This window comes from Sorex araneus, chromosome 3 (assembly GCF_027595985.1).
Source record: "Sorex araneus isolate mSorAra2 chromosome 3, mSorAra2.pri, whole genome shotgun sequence".
Lineage (NCBI taxonomy): Eukaryota > Metazoa > Chordata > Mammalia > Eulipotyphla > Soricidae > Sorex > Sorex araneus.
Window position 1 is genome coordinate 186767625 of NC_073304.1, and position 14654 is coordinate 186782278.

The 14654-nt window shown below is 49.7% G+C and overlaps 1 protein-coding gene across 11 annotated transcripts in view; it reads left to right on the forward strand.

The window, feature by feature from the left end:
* Positions 1-14654, forward strand: part of MINK1 (misshapen like kinase 1) — a 65637-nt gene that overhangs the window by 40230 nt on the left and 10753 nt on the right. For all 11 annotated transcript variants that reach the window (XM_055133497.1, XM_055133502.1, XM_055133494.1 and 8 more), the window contains exons 2-12: positions 5858-5923; positions 7557-7613; positions 7711-7836; positions 10807-10917; positions 11266-11356; positions 12087-12217; positions 12504-12558; positions 12691-12769; positions 13038-13213; positions 13605-13674; positions 13992-14205. In XM_055133497.1, the coding sequence (XP_054989472.1) occupies positions 5858-5923; positions 7557-7613; positions 7711-7836; positions 10807-10917; positions 11266-11356; positions 12087-12217; positions 12504-12558; positions 12691-12769; positions 13038-13213; positions 13605-13674; positions 13992-14205 (1176 nt within the window). The remainder of the gene's footprint in view (positions 1-5857; positions 5924-7556; positions 7614-7710; positions 7837-10806; positions 10918-11265; positions 11357-12086; positions 12218-12503; positions 12559-12690; positions 12770-13037; positions 13214-13604; positions 13675-13991; positions 14206-14654) is intronic.

Sequence of the window (14654 nt, forward strand, 5' to 3'; positions counted from 1 at the left end):
AGAGGATTTGGGACTTGGTTTGACTGACATATTACAGGTCATTTTCAGGCAGGGTTGGCCATACTAGCATAGGGGGAAGGAAAAAGAATGTGGGTTGAGTCAGTAAGGAAAGAAATGCTGTGAGTAATGATAGTAGAAAGTAATATTGATCTCCCATACTGGTCACCATGCCTGACTGTTCAGAACCCAACTGCTCCCTGGTAGTACTAAACCTTCCATTCACCTGTTAGTAACTCTCTAAAATAATTTCTCAAAATGGGCCCATTAACTCTCTACATTAGACTCTATTAAATATATGAATCTTTGAATCTATTAAAAATATAAATCTTTGCTCCACCCCCAGAACTGTGGTACTAATTCAGAATCTCTGGACAGAGACTTTAGATGTCTGCTTTCAAAACCGTTTTTACTTATCCTGGAATTTGAGAACCAGTACTCAGAAGCAGTCTGTATCTGTCCCCAACCTTCATTCAGGACCTCCACTGTTTTTTATTTTTTTAATTTTTTTTATTTTTTGGTTTTTGGGTCACACCCGGCGATGCACAGGGGTTACTCCTGGCTCTTCACTCAGGAATTACCCCTGGCGGTGCTCAGGGGACCATATGGGATGCTGGGATTAGAACCGGGGTCGGCCGCGTGCAAGGCAAACGCCCTACCCGCTGTGCTATCGCTCCAGCCCCCTTCCACTGTTTTTTAGCAAAAGATGTACCTTTTCATGTCACCATCAAGTCATTGCGTTTTTTGCAGATCAATCATTGTGTTATTTGTGCATCAGTCATTTGCGCATCAATCATTGCGTTATTTTCAGGACTCCCTTGTCTTCCTTTCTCTTTACCCCAGAAGATAAAAAGTGTCTCTTCACTTTTTATCTCTACCTGTCCCTTCTTTCTCATTAGTTAACCATACTCTTGTTCCCCTCCCCTTGCCACCTCTGGGCAGCTGACCAGACAAGAACTAGACTGCTGAGATGAAAAGATAGCTCAGAGGGCCAGGGTACATGCTTTGCATGGGGTAGCTCTAGTTCAATCCCCTATACCACACGGGTCCCTCAAGCACTGTAGGTATGCCCCACCCCTAAAAAAAAAAAAGAATCATACTATTGAGACAAAGAGTTTGAGCCAAAGAGAAAGGATAGGAGACACCTGCAATAACTTAATGAGAAATGTGTTTATGTGTGAGGGACAAGCCAAGAATTCCTGATGTCTTCCCAAGTACAGAGGTAGATGTTGGACCAGATAGATAGTGCAGGAGTTAAGGTACTTACCTTGCACACAGCTGCCTTGGTTTGATCCCCAGCACTGCATATGATCCCCAAACACTTCCAAGAGTGAACCCTGAGCACAGAGCCAAGAGTAATCCCTGAGTGCTGCTGGACACTCAGGCAAAACAAAATAAAACCAAGTGCAGAAGTCTGAACCTTTTCTAGTTCAGCATTAAACTGAGCACACAGACTCATATTTGAACTGTGGTGTGTATTTTTGTTTTGTTTGTTTGTTTTTATTCTTTTTGGGTCACACCTGGCGATGCACAGGGGTTACTCCTGGCTCTGCACTCAGGAATTACCCGGGGACCATATGGGATGCTGGGGATCGAACCCAGGTCGACCGCGTACAAGGCAAACGTCCTACCCACTGTACTATCACTCCAGTCCATTTGTATCATAATTTTTCAAATTTTAGAGCTAGGGCCATGGGCTCAAGTGAAGAATGTATGCTTTGCATGAGACTTGGATTCGATCCCAGGCACCACCAAAAAAAAAAAAGAAAAAAAAAGAAAAGAAAAAGATCATTATATCAAGCAGCAAGCATCTGTTTGGGTCTGCTCTCCTTCTACAAGCATGAGAGATCTTTGCTCTTCCGAAAACGTAGGGTGCTTGCCCTGTGTGCAGCCAGCTGGGATCGATCCCCCTTGCACCACCATGAGTAGAGTAGTTCTGAATGCAGAGCAGGAGTAACCTCTGAGCATTGCTGGTTCTGGCCCCAAAGGAAAAAGTAAAACCCTTATCTTGGACCTTGTTGCTTCCTTAACCATCTGATTTCCCTCCCTTGTTTCCAAGTCAGGCTTCTTTGGGGAGAGTGCTGCAATCACAGCTCTCAGTTCCTCACCACCCTTCCCCCCAACCCCTGTGGTCAGCCTTCTGCTTTCACAGCTGCACTTCCCACAGAGGATTCCTGGGTGCCAAAGCCAGTGGTATTTTTCTCAGTCCTTTCTGTCTCTTCCTCTGTGTCTATTCTGCTCTCCATATGTAGCATAAGGCAGAGGGTAACTCTGACTCTTTTGTTCTCTCCCTGTATACACATTCTCCTGGGATATGTTTTCTCCTGGCCTTGATTCTCACATTCATGAATGTCTAAATCATTTATCTTCATACCCTTAGATCTAAATGCCTAGTTGGTATTTGCTTCTGCATGTCCCCCTAACATCTCAAATTCAAAATCCAAACCCAAAGGGGTATCCCTTAGAATGGCATTCTCCAGGAAGCCTGGAGTGAGAATGAGATTCCCAGCCTGAATTTCATTCTGCACCCTAAAACAGACTTTATTCAGCCCAGTCCTGTCTTAGTCTGTGTGAGGAGAATGAGACCCCCAAAGCTTAAGTACTTGCTTAGGGACACAAGACTGATGCTAAAACTCCCACTGAAAAGTCACTCTTCCCAAATGCAGATACATATTTCCATTATACAAAGCCGTTTCCTAGTGCCTTGCAGGCTTTCCTTTAGCCCTATGGCATATACATACTCTGCCGCATATCCATATTTACATACTTGGCTTGCATATAAAACTATAAAGGGCTTTGGGACCTTACATGTTTCTCATATTGTTGAGCCCCCCGCCGTGTCTTATTGAGGTATTGTCACACAGTGCTCAATAAATATTTAATGGATAGAGGAAATAAGAGAAAGTCACTTTGTAGGTTTTCCCTGATTAGAACCTACCTATCCCAGAGTAGGGCAGATGCAGACACTCACTCAAAAAGTATGTACTACTTGGTTAATGGTAGGGCAAACTTTATTCATTTGTTTTACTTTGTTTGGCAATGTTCAGGGACTCCTCCCAGCAAGTCTTGGTAGTGCTCAGGGATTTGAACCACAAAATCCCAGCCTCCTTCAGAGCACTTGTATCAGCTTGAAGTCCTCTTCTATTTCAAAACTGCCCCTCTATTAAGTCTTTCTCCTGGGCAAGTTTGGATTTTTTTTTTTTCAGGCTGCTGCTATCTTCTCCCTAGGCCAGGAAGCTGGTCCTTTGATGGACAAGGAGGGCTCAGTCCTTTTCTTCTAGAAACTTCTAGACAAGTCAGCACACAATGTGTATATGATGGTCCATGCTCAGGCCGGAGCTGCAGAATTTTTCTAGACTCTCTAGACCCCCAGTTCCTCTCTCTGAGCGCTTGATCAGTGTACAAGGAATTTGCCTGATCTCACATACCAAAGCTATGTGCCTTATGCTTATTTCAGTGCATAAAGAGCTCTGTTGGGCTCTTTTTTAATTTGGGCATTCGCCTTTCACGCGGCCAACTCGAGTTCGATTCCTCCGCCCCTCTCGGAGATCCCGGCAAGCTACCGAGAGTATCGAGCCCGTGCAGCAGAGCCTGGCAAGCTACCCGTGCGTATTGGATATGCCAAAAACAGTAACAATAAGTCTCTCAGTGAGAGATGTTACTGGTGCCCGCTCAAACAAATCGATGAGCAACGGGATGACAGTGATGATGATGATGATCATCATCATCATGTTTTGCTTTTTGGGTCACACCCAGCGATGCTCAGGGGTTACTCCTGGTTCTGCAATCAGGAATTACTCCTGGCAGTACTTGGGGGACCATATGGGATGCCCAGGATTGCACTCAGGTCAGCCATGTGCAAGGTAAACACCGTACTCGTTGTACTATTGCTCTGGCCCCTAATTTTTGTTTTTTTGGCAGTGCTGAGATCAAACCAGGGCCTCACATATGCAAGGCATGTACTCATTCACTGAACCACATTAATTTTAAGAAAAGTTTTAGAAATCCTGTATTGATTTTCAGAATTAGGCTGAAAAGAGGTGCCCTCCCTCCCACCTTCCGGACTACACACAACAATGCTCAGGAATTACTCCCGGTGCATTGCTTGGGGGACCTTATGGGATGCTGGGGATTGAACCTGGGTCAGGTGTGTGCCACACAAGCACCTTACCCACTATACTATCTCTCCAGCCCTAGAAAGGGGTTTTAATTATATATTGTTTTTGTTTGGGGGCCATTATCATGACTACTCCAAACTCACTGCTTAGAGGTAGCTCTTGGAGGTCCTTGGGGACATGTGAGCTGGGGCATGAACCTGAGCCTCTAGTCTGTTATACCTGCCCTCCAGCTATTTGAGCCATCTCCATGGCCCCTAATTATCCACTTTAATACTCAGCACAAGTGTTACCTGGAAAGTTTGTATCTTAAGTGATATCCTCTCTGTCTCTTCCTGCTCTGCAGAGGCTGTGAAGGGACTCGCCCTCTTCACTCCCGGTGTGTGTGTGTATGTGTGTGTGTAAGGACTTGCTCTCTGTCATAACATCCTGTCTTCTGTGTGTGTGTGTGTGTGTGTGTGTGTGTGTGTGAGAGAGAGAGAGAGAGAGAGAGAGAGAGAGAGAAGGGACTTGCCCTCTGTCATTCCATCCTGTCTTGTGTGTGTGTGTGGGGGGGGGGGGGGTGAGGATAGAAACAGAACTGGGCCTTGGCTCAGCTTGCAGCCCCACCTCCCAGGCGCTCTCCCAGAAAGCGGCCCTGCCAGGCGGGCGTGGGCGGCCTGCCCCGGCAGCTGCGCAGCTTGCTGGGCTTGCCTGCTCTTGGCCCAGCGGGAGAGTGAGTGTCTTTAGAGGCTTTGTCTGAGTTCTCTGGCCCTCTCTTCCTGGCACTGCTTGGCTCATGAGCTGGAACTCAAAGTTCTCACATCTTATCCACCCATCCCAGCAGTCCTGACTGCACCTGCTCCCAGACCCCCACTTCTCATTCTAGTTCCTTTCTATCACCCCCAGATGCCTCAAGCTGCGGTCTGGAAATCCTCCGTCTCAGGAGGACTGAGAAGGGAGAAAAATGGCAAAGGTGTGCCCCCAGTAGCTTTCCTCATCTCTACTTTGGAAAAACTCATGATAATTAACTTTTACTGAGAGCATTCCCTGGGACACTGTCTTTTATGTTTCTGGGGATTACTCTTATTTGAAGGAAATGTCCTGTGTTTTGCACATGAATCTTTACCACCCCCATCTCCCCTCTGCCCCCCCAGCAAATTTGTCACTGAATTTGAAGTTATTCTGTGCCTTTGAAAAGCCATCTGTGGGGCAAGGGGATGGTTCAGTGACAGTAAACATCTGCCTTGTAAGGCTGAAAGTTTAATCCCAGGTGAGGCCCACAAGTGCCCAGCAAATGTGTGTATGACCAAGTGTGTGTGATTCTCAGTCATTTCTTGTTCCAGCTGGGAGGTGCGGGGGACACCCAGATGTGCTCAGGGCTTACTCCTGGCTCTGCATTCATTCAGGAATCACTTCTGGAGGGGATCTAGGAACTATATGTGGTGCAGGGAACTCAATCCAGGTTGGCTGCATGCATGCAAGGCAAGTTTCTTACCTGCGGTACTCTTTCGCACCATCTCCAGTCATTTCAGCAATAGCAGTGGGAATGGCAAAATGAGAAAAGCCATCTGAGCTCTGGTTTCTGTTTTCTCCTTCTGACTTTTCCCAAAGAGCATTAATTCTGAGCCAGTCAAGAGAAAAGGCAAGTAACCATCCCTGTAGCTCCTCATAATCTGTTACTCTTGTATCCTGATTGGATGCCTTTCCCCTCACTCTATGTGCAGAATCCTTTTCTAAACTTCTGACCGTTCTTATTCTTCCAGGACCCTGCTGGAATCTTTGAGCTGGTGGAAGTAGTCGGCAATGGAACCTATGGCCAGGTGTACAAGGTGAGACTTAAATAGTGCCGAGAAGCACGATTCTCTTCCTTTCAAGGGGAGAGGAGCCCGTGGAAAGGGGAGAGAGGATCTGGAGGGAGAGGAAAGAGCACAAGTGATGAGAAGAGGAAACAGCAAGTGGGTGTTATTGCAGGCCTCTGCCTCTGCTCTAGAGCTCAGCCCTGGGTGTGGCAGGAACTGGGTGGAGCTGGGTGGCTGTGGAATGGGAGGTGTGAGGGCCATGGGAAGGGTGTGTCACTTGTGTCAGGGCTCGCTTGGGAGCAGAACTCAGGGTAAAGATGGAAGTTTGGGTTTTTCCAGGACCACATAGATAGTTGGGACTTGGAGGTCGCCTGTGCTGTAGTGATGACCTTTTGCAGAGAGGAAGAGGCTGGAGCTCCCACAGCCAGCCTTGCCAGAGGTCAGGCCTTCTGCTTTTGAGGCTGCCTCTGTCTCCCACAGAAATGATTTCCTCAGCCACTGATTTTGTTGTGTGTGGCCTTGCTTGTCCAGCCCTCTCACATAGCTTGGCCACCAGTCACTCCCGGGAGGGTTACATTCAAGGTAGACACTGCCCTATGGCTGGGGGCCCTAACACCTCACCGCCTCCACCGCCCCCTGGTATGTGGAGACACAGTTTCTTCACAGTTCTCTGCATCTCTGACCTGTTTCCTGGCTCTCTGATGCCACCTACTCTTCTCCTCCCCTTTTCCCTATGAATTTGGAGAATTAAGATTCCCTCCCCCATCTCTTGCCTGTTGTTGCCATGGAAATCATAGCTCTGTGTTCTGCTTCTCTGGGCTTGGGGTCTTGAATGACTGCTGGGGATAAAAATAATCCAGGGGCTAGCAGTGCACATGGCATTCCCTGCCAGAGGCTGCTCTTCCCCAGGAAGCCTTGAACTTTTCTGTCCAGGTTTTAGAGGACTCCCACCAGGGATTTCAGAAGGCAGAAGGGGAGGGTTGAGCATGGCAAGACATATTGTAGAAGACGTTCCTTCCCATTGACTGACCTTGTGTTTCATGCGTTCCCTAAAATCACAGCTGCCTCTCAGATGATTATGAAAATAATTTAAGTGCCTTTGTGTGGGGGAAAGGCTGCGCAGGCATGTAGATGCTGTAGATCCAGATCCCTGCTCCCAGCTGCTTCAGCTCAGAGAACAGAGGAGTCAGCTCTAACTTTCAGACGATAGGTAACCACGCCAGAGAGATAGGAAAAGAACCTAAGTGTCTTCCACATTCCTCTCTTCAGTGTTGTCGGGGAGAAGATCAGAGTTTAGAAGTTCAGACTTGGTAGTTTCTCTGTAGCTTTATGATCAACACATAGTTGAGGTGTCTAGCCACCATGAGAATCAATTTTCTTTTGAAAGGGAGCCCACATGTGGTGGTGTTCAGGGCTTGTACATGTTCAGGAGAAAACATGTTCCAGGGTGGAAATAGGCAAGCAGAGAAACATTGAGACAAGCAAGTGAGATACGTGTTCAAAGGAGAACAGGGGCTTGAAGAGCCGGCCCCAAAAGGCTTAAGCTAAGAAGAAAAATCACTTTGTTAGGCAGAATAACACCCCAAAGTGTGGCTTCTGCCCGAATCTAGCTCTCCTTAATCCTAATCTCGGGTCCCCTGACTTCTGTTTCTTGGTCCTGCAGGGTCGGCATGTCAAGACAGGGCAGCTGGCTGCCATCAAGGTCATGGATGTCACAGAGGTGAGGAGTAGCGGGGGCAGAGGGAGGGTGTGAGCATTGAGAAGAAATGGGGGAGACTGTCGGGGCTCACATTCTCCCACTTACCCCATCCACCCAGGACGAGGAGGAAGAGATCAAACAAGAGATCAACATGTTGAAAAAATACTCACACCACCGCAACATTGCTACTTACTATGGGGCCTTCATCAAGAAGAGTCCCCCTGGAAATGATGACCAGCTCTGGGTGAGGAGAGCCCGCCACCTGCCTCTCCCCGAACTTCTCCGCTCCAGATTATTCACTCAGAACTCAGCAGAGTGCTCCGGCTGTCCTTCCGCCACTCCTCCCCCCACAGCCTTGCCTTTTTCTGGACTCAGAGGGACCTCTTGACCGTCACAGAATCCCCAACACGTTGCAGTGTCCTGTCCTTTTGAGCATTTTCCAGAGGTCCTGGGTTTGCCCCCACCTTTATCCTGACCAGTACACCGTGTACAGCAGCACTTACGAGTGAGCAATGTCATCCTAGCCAGGGCCAGAAGAGATCCCAGGGAGGCTGACCCTTCATTCTCCTTCCTTTGAGACTGATCCTAGGGGAAGGCAACAGACCGAAATATTTGTGGGAGGTGACAGGACTCTCAGGCAGTACACAACTCCTTGTTGGTGATTCTCACCAGAACTTGCTTTAATTCTTAGCCTTCCCTCCAACAAATTGTCCTGGCCCGAAATGTTTTTAAGAGTCACCATCCCGGGGCTGGAACAATAGTTCAGTGGTAGGGCGTTTGCCTTGCACACGGCTGACCCGGGTTCGATTCTCAGCATCCCATATGGTGCCCCGAGCACTACCAGGAGTGATTCCTGAGTGCAGATTCAGGAGTAACCCCTGAGCATCTCCAGGTGTGACCCAAAAAGAAAAAAATTTAAAAAGAGTCACTGTCCTCCCTAATTTTGAACATTATTGTCTACAGATTCCCCAGCCCAGCCCTTTCTGGTAACTAAGCCCAGGCCTCAAGAGAGAGCTTGGTGATGCCTCTAACCTTGGTGAGGAGGTTAGAGCTGACATCCAACTTTCCCCTTTCAGCAGTGCTGGTCGGGTACTTCTTGAGACCTTTCTGTGTAGCATGTACAGAGATAACGAGTCCATGTCCCTGTCTCTGGCCTATGTCTCTGTCACTTTCAAACTCCCTCTCTCCTTTCCCCCCTCCCCCCATCTCCTCCCCTTCCCCCCTCCCCCTCTCCTTCTCCCATTCTTTCTTCCTCTCCTCTCCCTCTCCCTCTTCTCTCTTCCTTCCTCTCCCTCTCCCCCTCCCTCTTCCTCTCCCTCTCCCTTCCTCCCTCCCTCTCCTTCTCCTTCTCCTTCTCCCTCTCCTCTTTCTCTCTCCCTCTGTCTCCCTCTCCCTCTCCCTCTCCCTCTCCCTCTCCCTCTCTCCCTCCACTCCCATCCTTCCTGTAACAGTAGGTCTACTTCCAGGGGAGATCATTGTAGTGACTGGGCGCCCCCTTCTGGACCTGTTTGGTACCATCTTTTCCTCTGACTAATCCTCTGGCAAATTACTTTTGAGTATGCAGATCTACATATCCATCCAACCTTTCTTTGCACTACATATGATGTTTATTCTTTTGAAATTTAAAAAAAAATTGGGGCCACACATGGCGATGCTCAGGAATTGCTCCTGGCTCTATACTTAGGAATTATGCCTGGCAGTGCTCAGGGGAACATATGGGATTCCAGAGATTGAACCCAGGTGAGCTGTTTGCAAAGAAAGCACCTTACCTGCTGTATTATCACTCTGGCCCCCTGATGTGTTTTCTTTTGGGTACCCAAAAGAAAATGGGTACACTGAGGGGTACCCAGTCTCAGTGCTGTGCTCAGAGATCTAGTCCTGGGCTCCTGCTTGTAAATGCTCCAACTGTGAGCCATCTCCCCACCCACACCCATTCCCTAGAGCATTGTATGGGACTTGGAGAGATAGTTCAGGAGATAAGGAACTTGTCTCATGTGTGGCTGTAGCAACAATAACCCTAGTTTGAATCCCTGCTACCATATGTCCTTCCTTGAGTACCACCAAGGTTCACTCCCGAGCAAAGAATCAGGAATAGCCCCTGAGCACTGCAGCATAGGGCCCAGAGGGGGGGGAAATGTACTGTGGGGCCAGGGATGTGATTTGGTGGTTTAGCACATGTCATATATCTGAGGCCTTGAGCTCGATCCTATCACTGCTGAAAGTATTCTGAAAATAGTATCACTGTATCTCTGTCATCCATTGCTCACCAATTTGCTCAGGGACGTCTCCATTCGTCCCTGTCGCATGCTAGTGTAGCCAGATGGCGTACTGGGGGTTTTTCAGGGTCAGGGGAATGAGGACCATCTTACTGTTTTTGGCATACGAGTACACCACGAGGAGCTTGCCAGGCTCTGCCATGCAGGCGGGATACTCTTGGTAGTTTCGAGAGGAACGGAGGCTTTTGGGGCAGCCTCTAATTGCCTTTACAGGTGTTCCCAGTCTGCCAAATGTAGACTTTCGGTTAACTGGCATATTGTAACGACCTGCACACTGACAAACACGCATCTGCCTAAAGTACTATGTTGACCAGAGAGATGGCACAGGTGCTTGCCTTGCATGTGGCCAACCTTGATTTGATCTCTGGTACCAATTATAGTCCCCTGAGCACCATCAGATGTGATCCCTGAACTCAGAGCCAGGAGTAAACTCAGAGTACCACTAGGTGTGACCCAAAAGCCAAAAAAAGAAAGAAAAAGTACTGTGAAAAGTGGTCATCAGATCCCCTTACTCCCTTCCTAATAGGGGACTTTCCTTTTGGCCCCTTCATCTGGACTTTGAGCTTCTTCCTTTGAGCTACAGGAAATACCCACTTATCTCCCTGTTCTTGCCCTATCTGTGGAACTTTCCCCCGGGTCTTCCCAGGTTCTCTCTCGTAGCTCTCTGGTCAGTCCCATGTACTGTTTTTGTTCCTTTGGAGGTTGTTTGGAGGACTCACCTGGAAGTGCTCAGGAGCTACACCCAACTGGGTGCTTGGGGGGTCATTCCGGGGGTGGGGGGGCGGCGCGGGGAGGGTTCAAGGACCATGCAGTGCTGGATATCATACCCAAGCCTCTAGCTCAGTTCTGGCTCTCAAGACCTCTGGTCATCCAGGGAGCTAACAGGAAGAGGAGGTCTGGCTGATGCTTTACCGTCCTGTGCTTTGCTCGTACCATAGCTGGTGATGGAGTTCTGTGGTGCTGGTTCTGTGACAGACCTGGTGAAGAACACAAAAGGGAACGCTCTGAAGGAGGACTGTATCGCCTACATCTGCAGGGAAATTCTCCGGGTAAGCACGAGGCACTGTCCCCTGCTGGAGCTTCTCTTTGGATGTGGACCCTCTTGCACTGCAGGGGACCATGTGAACCCTTTTGAAGGAGAACCTGGCCTGTTTATGGTGGGGATAAGACAGGTGCCTCTGTTCCCACTTCTCGTTTGTAACCCTGCAGCTGCTAGAAATTTCCTGGGAGCCATAACCATGGGTGCTTCTCAAGAAAATCAGCCTATGCTTGGATTTCTCTGCGGACAGTCCAGCTCCGTCTAGATTTATGCCTTGCCTGCCCTGGGCTCATGTCTGCTCTTGATTCTTTTCCATCCCCCCACACAGAGACTAACTTCCCTCTTTCTCCGGGCCCAGGGTCTGGCTCATCTCCACGCCCACAAGGTGATTCATCGAGACATCAAGGGGCAGAATGTCCTGCTGACAGAGAATGCAGAGGTCAAGCTCGGTATGCTCATGTTTGCATTTGTTTTTATTTCATTTGGGGGTCACACCCAGTAGTGCTCAAGGTTTACTATGTATTCAAACTCCTGGTGGGCTCAGGGTACTAGATGAGGTGCCAGGGACTGAACCCAGATCAGTCACATGCAAGGCAAGTGCCCTTAGTCACTGTACTATCTCTGACCCTTCCCTTCACATGCTGAATTCTTCTGAGACAGGTCCAGGAGAGAGACTATTTTTCTTCTTTTTCTTTTTCTTTTTTTAAATGTGTGTGTGTATGTGTGTGTGTGATGGAAGATTGGTACTGCCAACTGCCATTCCCAGCAGTACCCTCAGGCTACTCCCGGCTTTGTGCTCGGGGGTCACTCCTGATGGTGCTCAGAAGCTGCTTTTCCTCTTTGTTGGCCCAAGTTCAACTCTCTGTAGTTAGGATACTTGTTTCTTCCTTTTTTTATCTCCTCCCCTGGACACCCTGCTTTCTGCTAGCACCTTTGAGGACAGTTTTGCGAGACGCTGGGATCCTGACCCTTGGTCTGTTCACCTTAGTTTTCCCCAAGACCCAGGAAAGACTTGATAAGTTTCTTCAGGATGAGGATGAAGTAGTAAAGGTGTTCGGGGAGCTCCCGAGACCCAAGGGAGAGGCCCCTCTCTGCCCTGGAACATGCACCGTACAGGTCTACGGCAAGGGCAGCAGACATGAGGCCCATTCACAACACCCTGCTGTCCATGGCTTTCAGTGGATTTTGGAGTGAGTGCACAGCTGGACCGCACTGTGGGCAGGCGGAACACGTTCATTGGGACCCCCTACTGGATGGCCCCGGAGGTCATCGCCTGTGATGAGAACCCTGATGCCACGTATGATTACAGGGTATGGAAGGGAAATAGGGAGCATGGAAATGGGGGTGATGAATTGACTGAACACATAAAGGGCTTGAGCAGGATTGTTTAATGTGATGGTTTAACACCAACTCAGCATGACGGGTTGAAAAATATATTTGCAGCAAGGAAAGTCTAAATGGGAGGATTGGGTGAGCGAGGGGTGGCGCGGGGCTGGAGGAAAGGGAGTGTACCAGGGAGTGGTCTGGAAAAGGCCAGGATTGTGGGTGAAGGGAGGGGTCAGGAACATTCACCTGTTCCTTCTCTTCCCTCCATAGAGTGACATTTGGTCTCTAGGAATCACAGCCATCGAAATGGCAGAGGGCGCCCCCCGTAAGTGCCCTGAGTCTGGGAGAGGAGGCTCAGGAAGTGTCTGTAGGGAGGAGGTGGGTCGTGAGGGTTTACTGTGAGACGGGAATCTGTAGCCTCTTAGGAAAGACTGGTGGTGTCTCTTCTTTGCCCCAGCTCTGTGTGACATGCACCCCATGCGAGCCCTCTTCCTTATCCCTCGGAACCCACCACCTAGGCTCAAGTCCAAGAAATGGTAGGTTTTCGGGGGGCTGGTTTCTAGGAACAAAAGTCTCTGGACAAGGACACCCCCTCTCCCTCCCTTTGCCACGTATGTTCAAGCCTGGGCCTGCACCATAGAAGAGGGTTTGGGACAGGGACACGTGGTGTGGGAATTGGTATTGGAATGTGGAAAGATAGGAGGAAGTTGTGGTAACTTTGGTGAATGACTCCCCACTCCCCCTTCCTCCTGTGGGCCCCACTTTTGAGGGGGCCCTCCCAGCATGCACCCACATTGTTTTCAGGTCTAAGAAGTTCATTGACTTCATTGACACATGTCTCATCAAGACTTACCTGAGCCGCCCGCCCACGGAGCAGCTGCTCAAGTTCCCCTTCATCCGAGACCAGCCCACAGAGCGGCAGGTCCGCATCCAGCTTAAGGACCACATTGATCGTTCCCGGAAGAAGCGAGGCGAGAAAGGTCAGTGGGCATGAAGGGAGATGAGGGTTCTTGGAACACAGGTTAGCTCCGCTCATCCTCACCAGCCCTGGCTCCCTGTCAGAGCCCACCCCGGGCCAGCCTCTGTGTTCTCGGTCGCTTCTCACTCTTGCACGAACATCCATGCAGCAGTGCATCTACTCATTCTCCTGTGCCCCCTGTGGGGCCTGATTCCCATCTCTGACCAGGCCCAAACCTGAGGCCCGCTGTCACCTCATTTCTGCAAGGAGATGGGCAGGTACCCAGATGTGCAGTCATCTAGACAGACCTTACTGGTTATCTCCATCTAAGGTTTCCCTAACCCACAGGGGTTGGGGTTTGGGGGTTGTCTGCGGCGCTGGATGAAGAAATAACAGTGATCTCCCTTCTGCAGAGGAGACGGAGTATGAATACAGTGGCAGCGAAGAGGAAGATGACAGCCACGGAGAGGAAGGAGAGCCAAGGTGGGCTTAGTAGACAAAGGCTGAGAGGACAATAGTGGTCCTTGGCTTGAGGGCTGGCAGTCTGGAGGTGATGGGCCCAGCGAGGTAAAGCATCATGTAAACAGAATCTCTGAGGAAATGGAATGAAAGAATGAGCGAGTGGTAGGGAAGAGGGTGATTCAGTGCTACAGGCCAGACTGTTAAAGGAGCACAGAGCCACAGCTGGGCCCGAAGAGAGAGCAGACCACCCACTGGTCTCAGAGAGACCAGATGCAGATGGGGTGCCTACAGAGGTGGCAGCCAGTTCTGACCCTGTTCATTCTGCCACCTTGACCCAGCTCCATTATGAATGTGCCTGGGGAGTCCACCCTACGCCGGGAATTTCTCCGACTCCAGCAGGAGAATAAGAGCAACTCAGAGGCTTTAAAGCAGCAGCAGCAACAGCAGCAGCTGCAGCAGCAGCGAGACCCTGAGGCCCACATCAAGCACCTCCTGCACCAGCGGCAGCGACGCATTGAGGAGCAGAAGGAGGAGCGGCGGCGTGTGGAGGAGGTGGGCAGTCCTGGGAGGGCCTGGCCCTGGTGCCATTCTAGGTTCATTAAGGTGCTTGATAGAGAAGCTCGAGCCCAGTGTACTCTTCCCTGCAGGCTGTGTGTGGACGGTTGTGCTTTCTGAAGGGCCGTACTTGTTCCCCACAGGCTAGATCGTCCCCTCCCTATTTATGCATGTAAACCTCTGCTTTGGCTGTATCTTACTTTAGGCACCCAAGATCTTGGGGGTTAGCACTCAGTGCCAAGGGCATCAGACTCTCAAAGGTCTCTGACCATACATGAATAAGATCATTCTAAAGACCCTCCTTTTTTTTTTTTTTGCTTTTTGGGTCATACCCAGCAATGCTCAGGGGTTACTCCTGGCTTTGCACTCAGGAATTACTCCTGGCAGTGCCTGGGGGACCATATGGGATGCCGGGGATCGAACCCGGGTCAGCCGAGTGCAAGGCA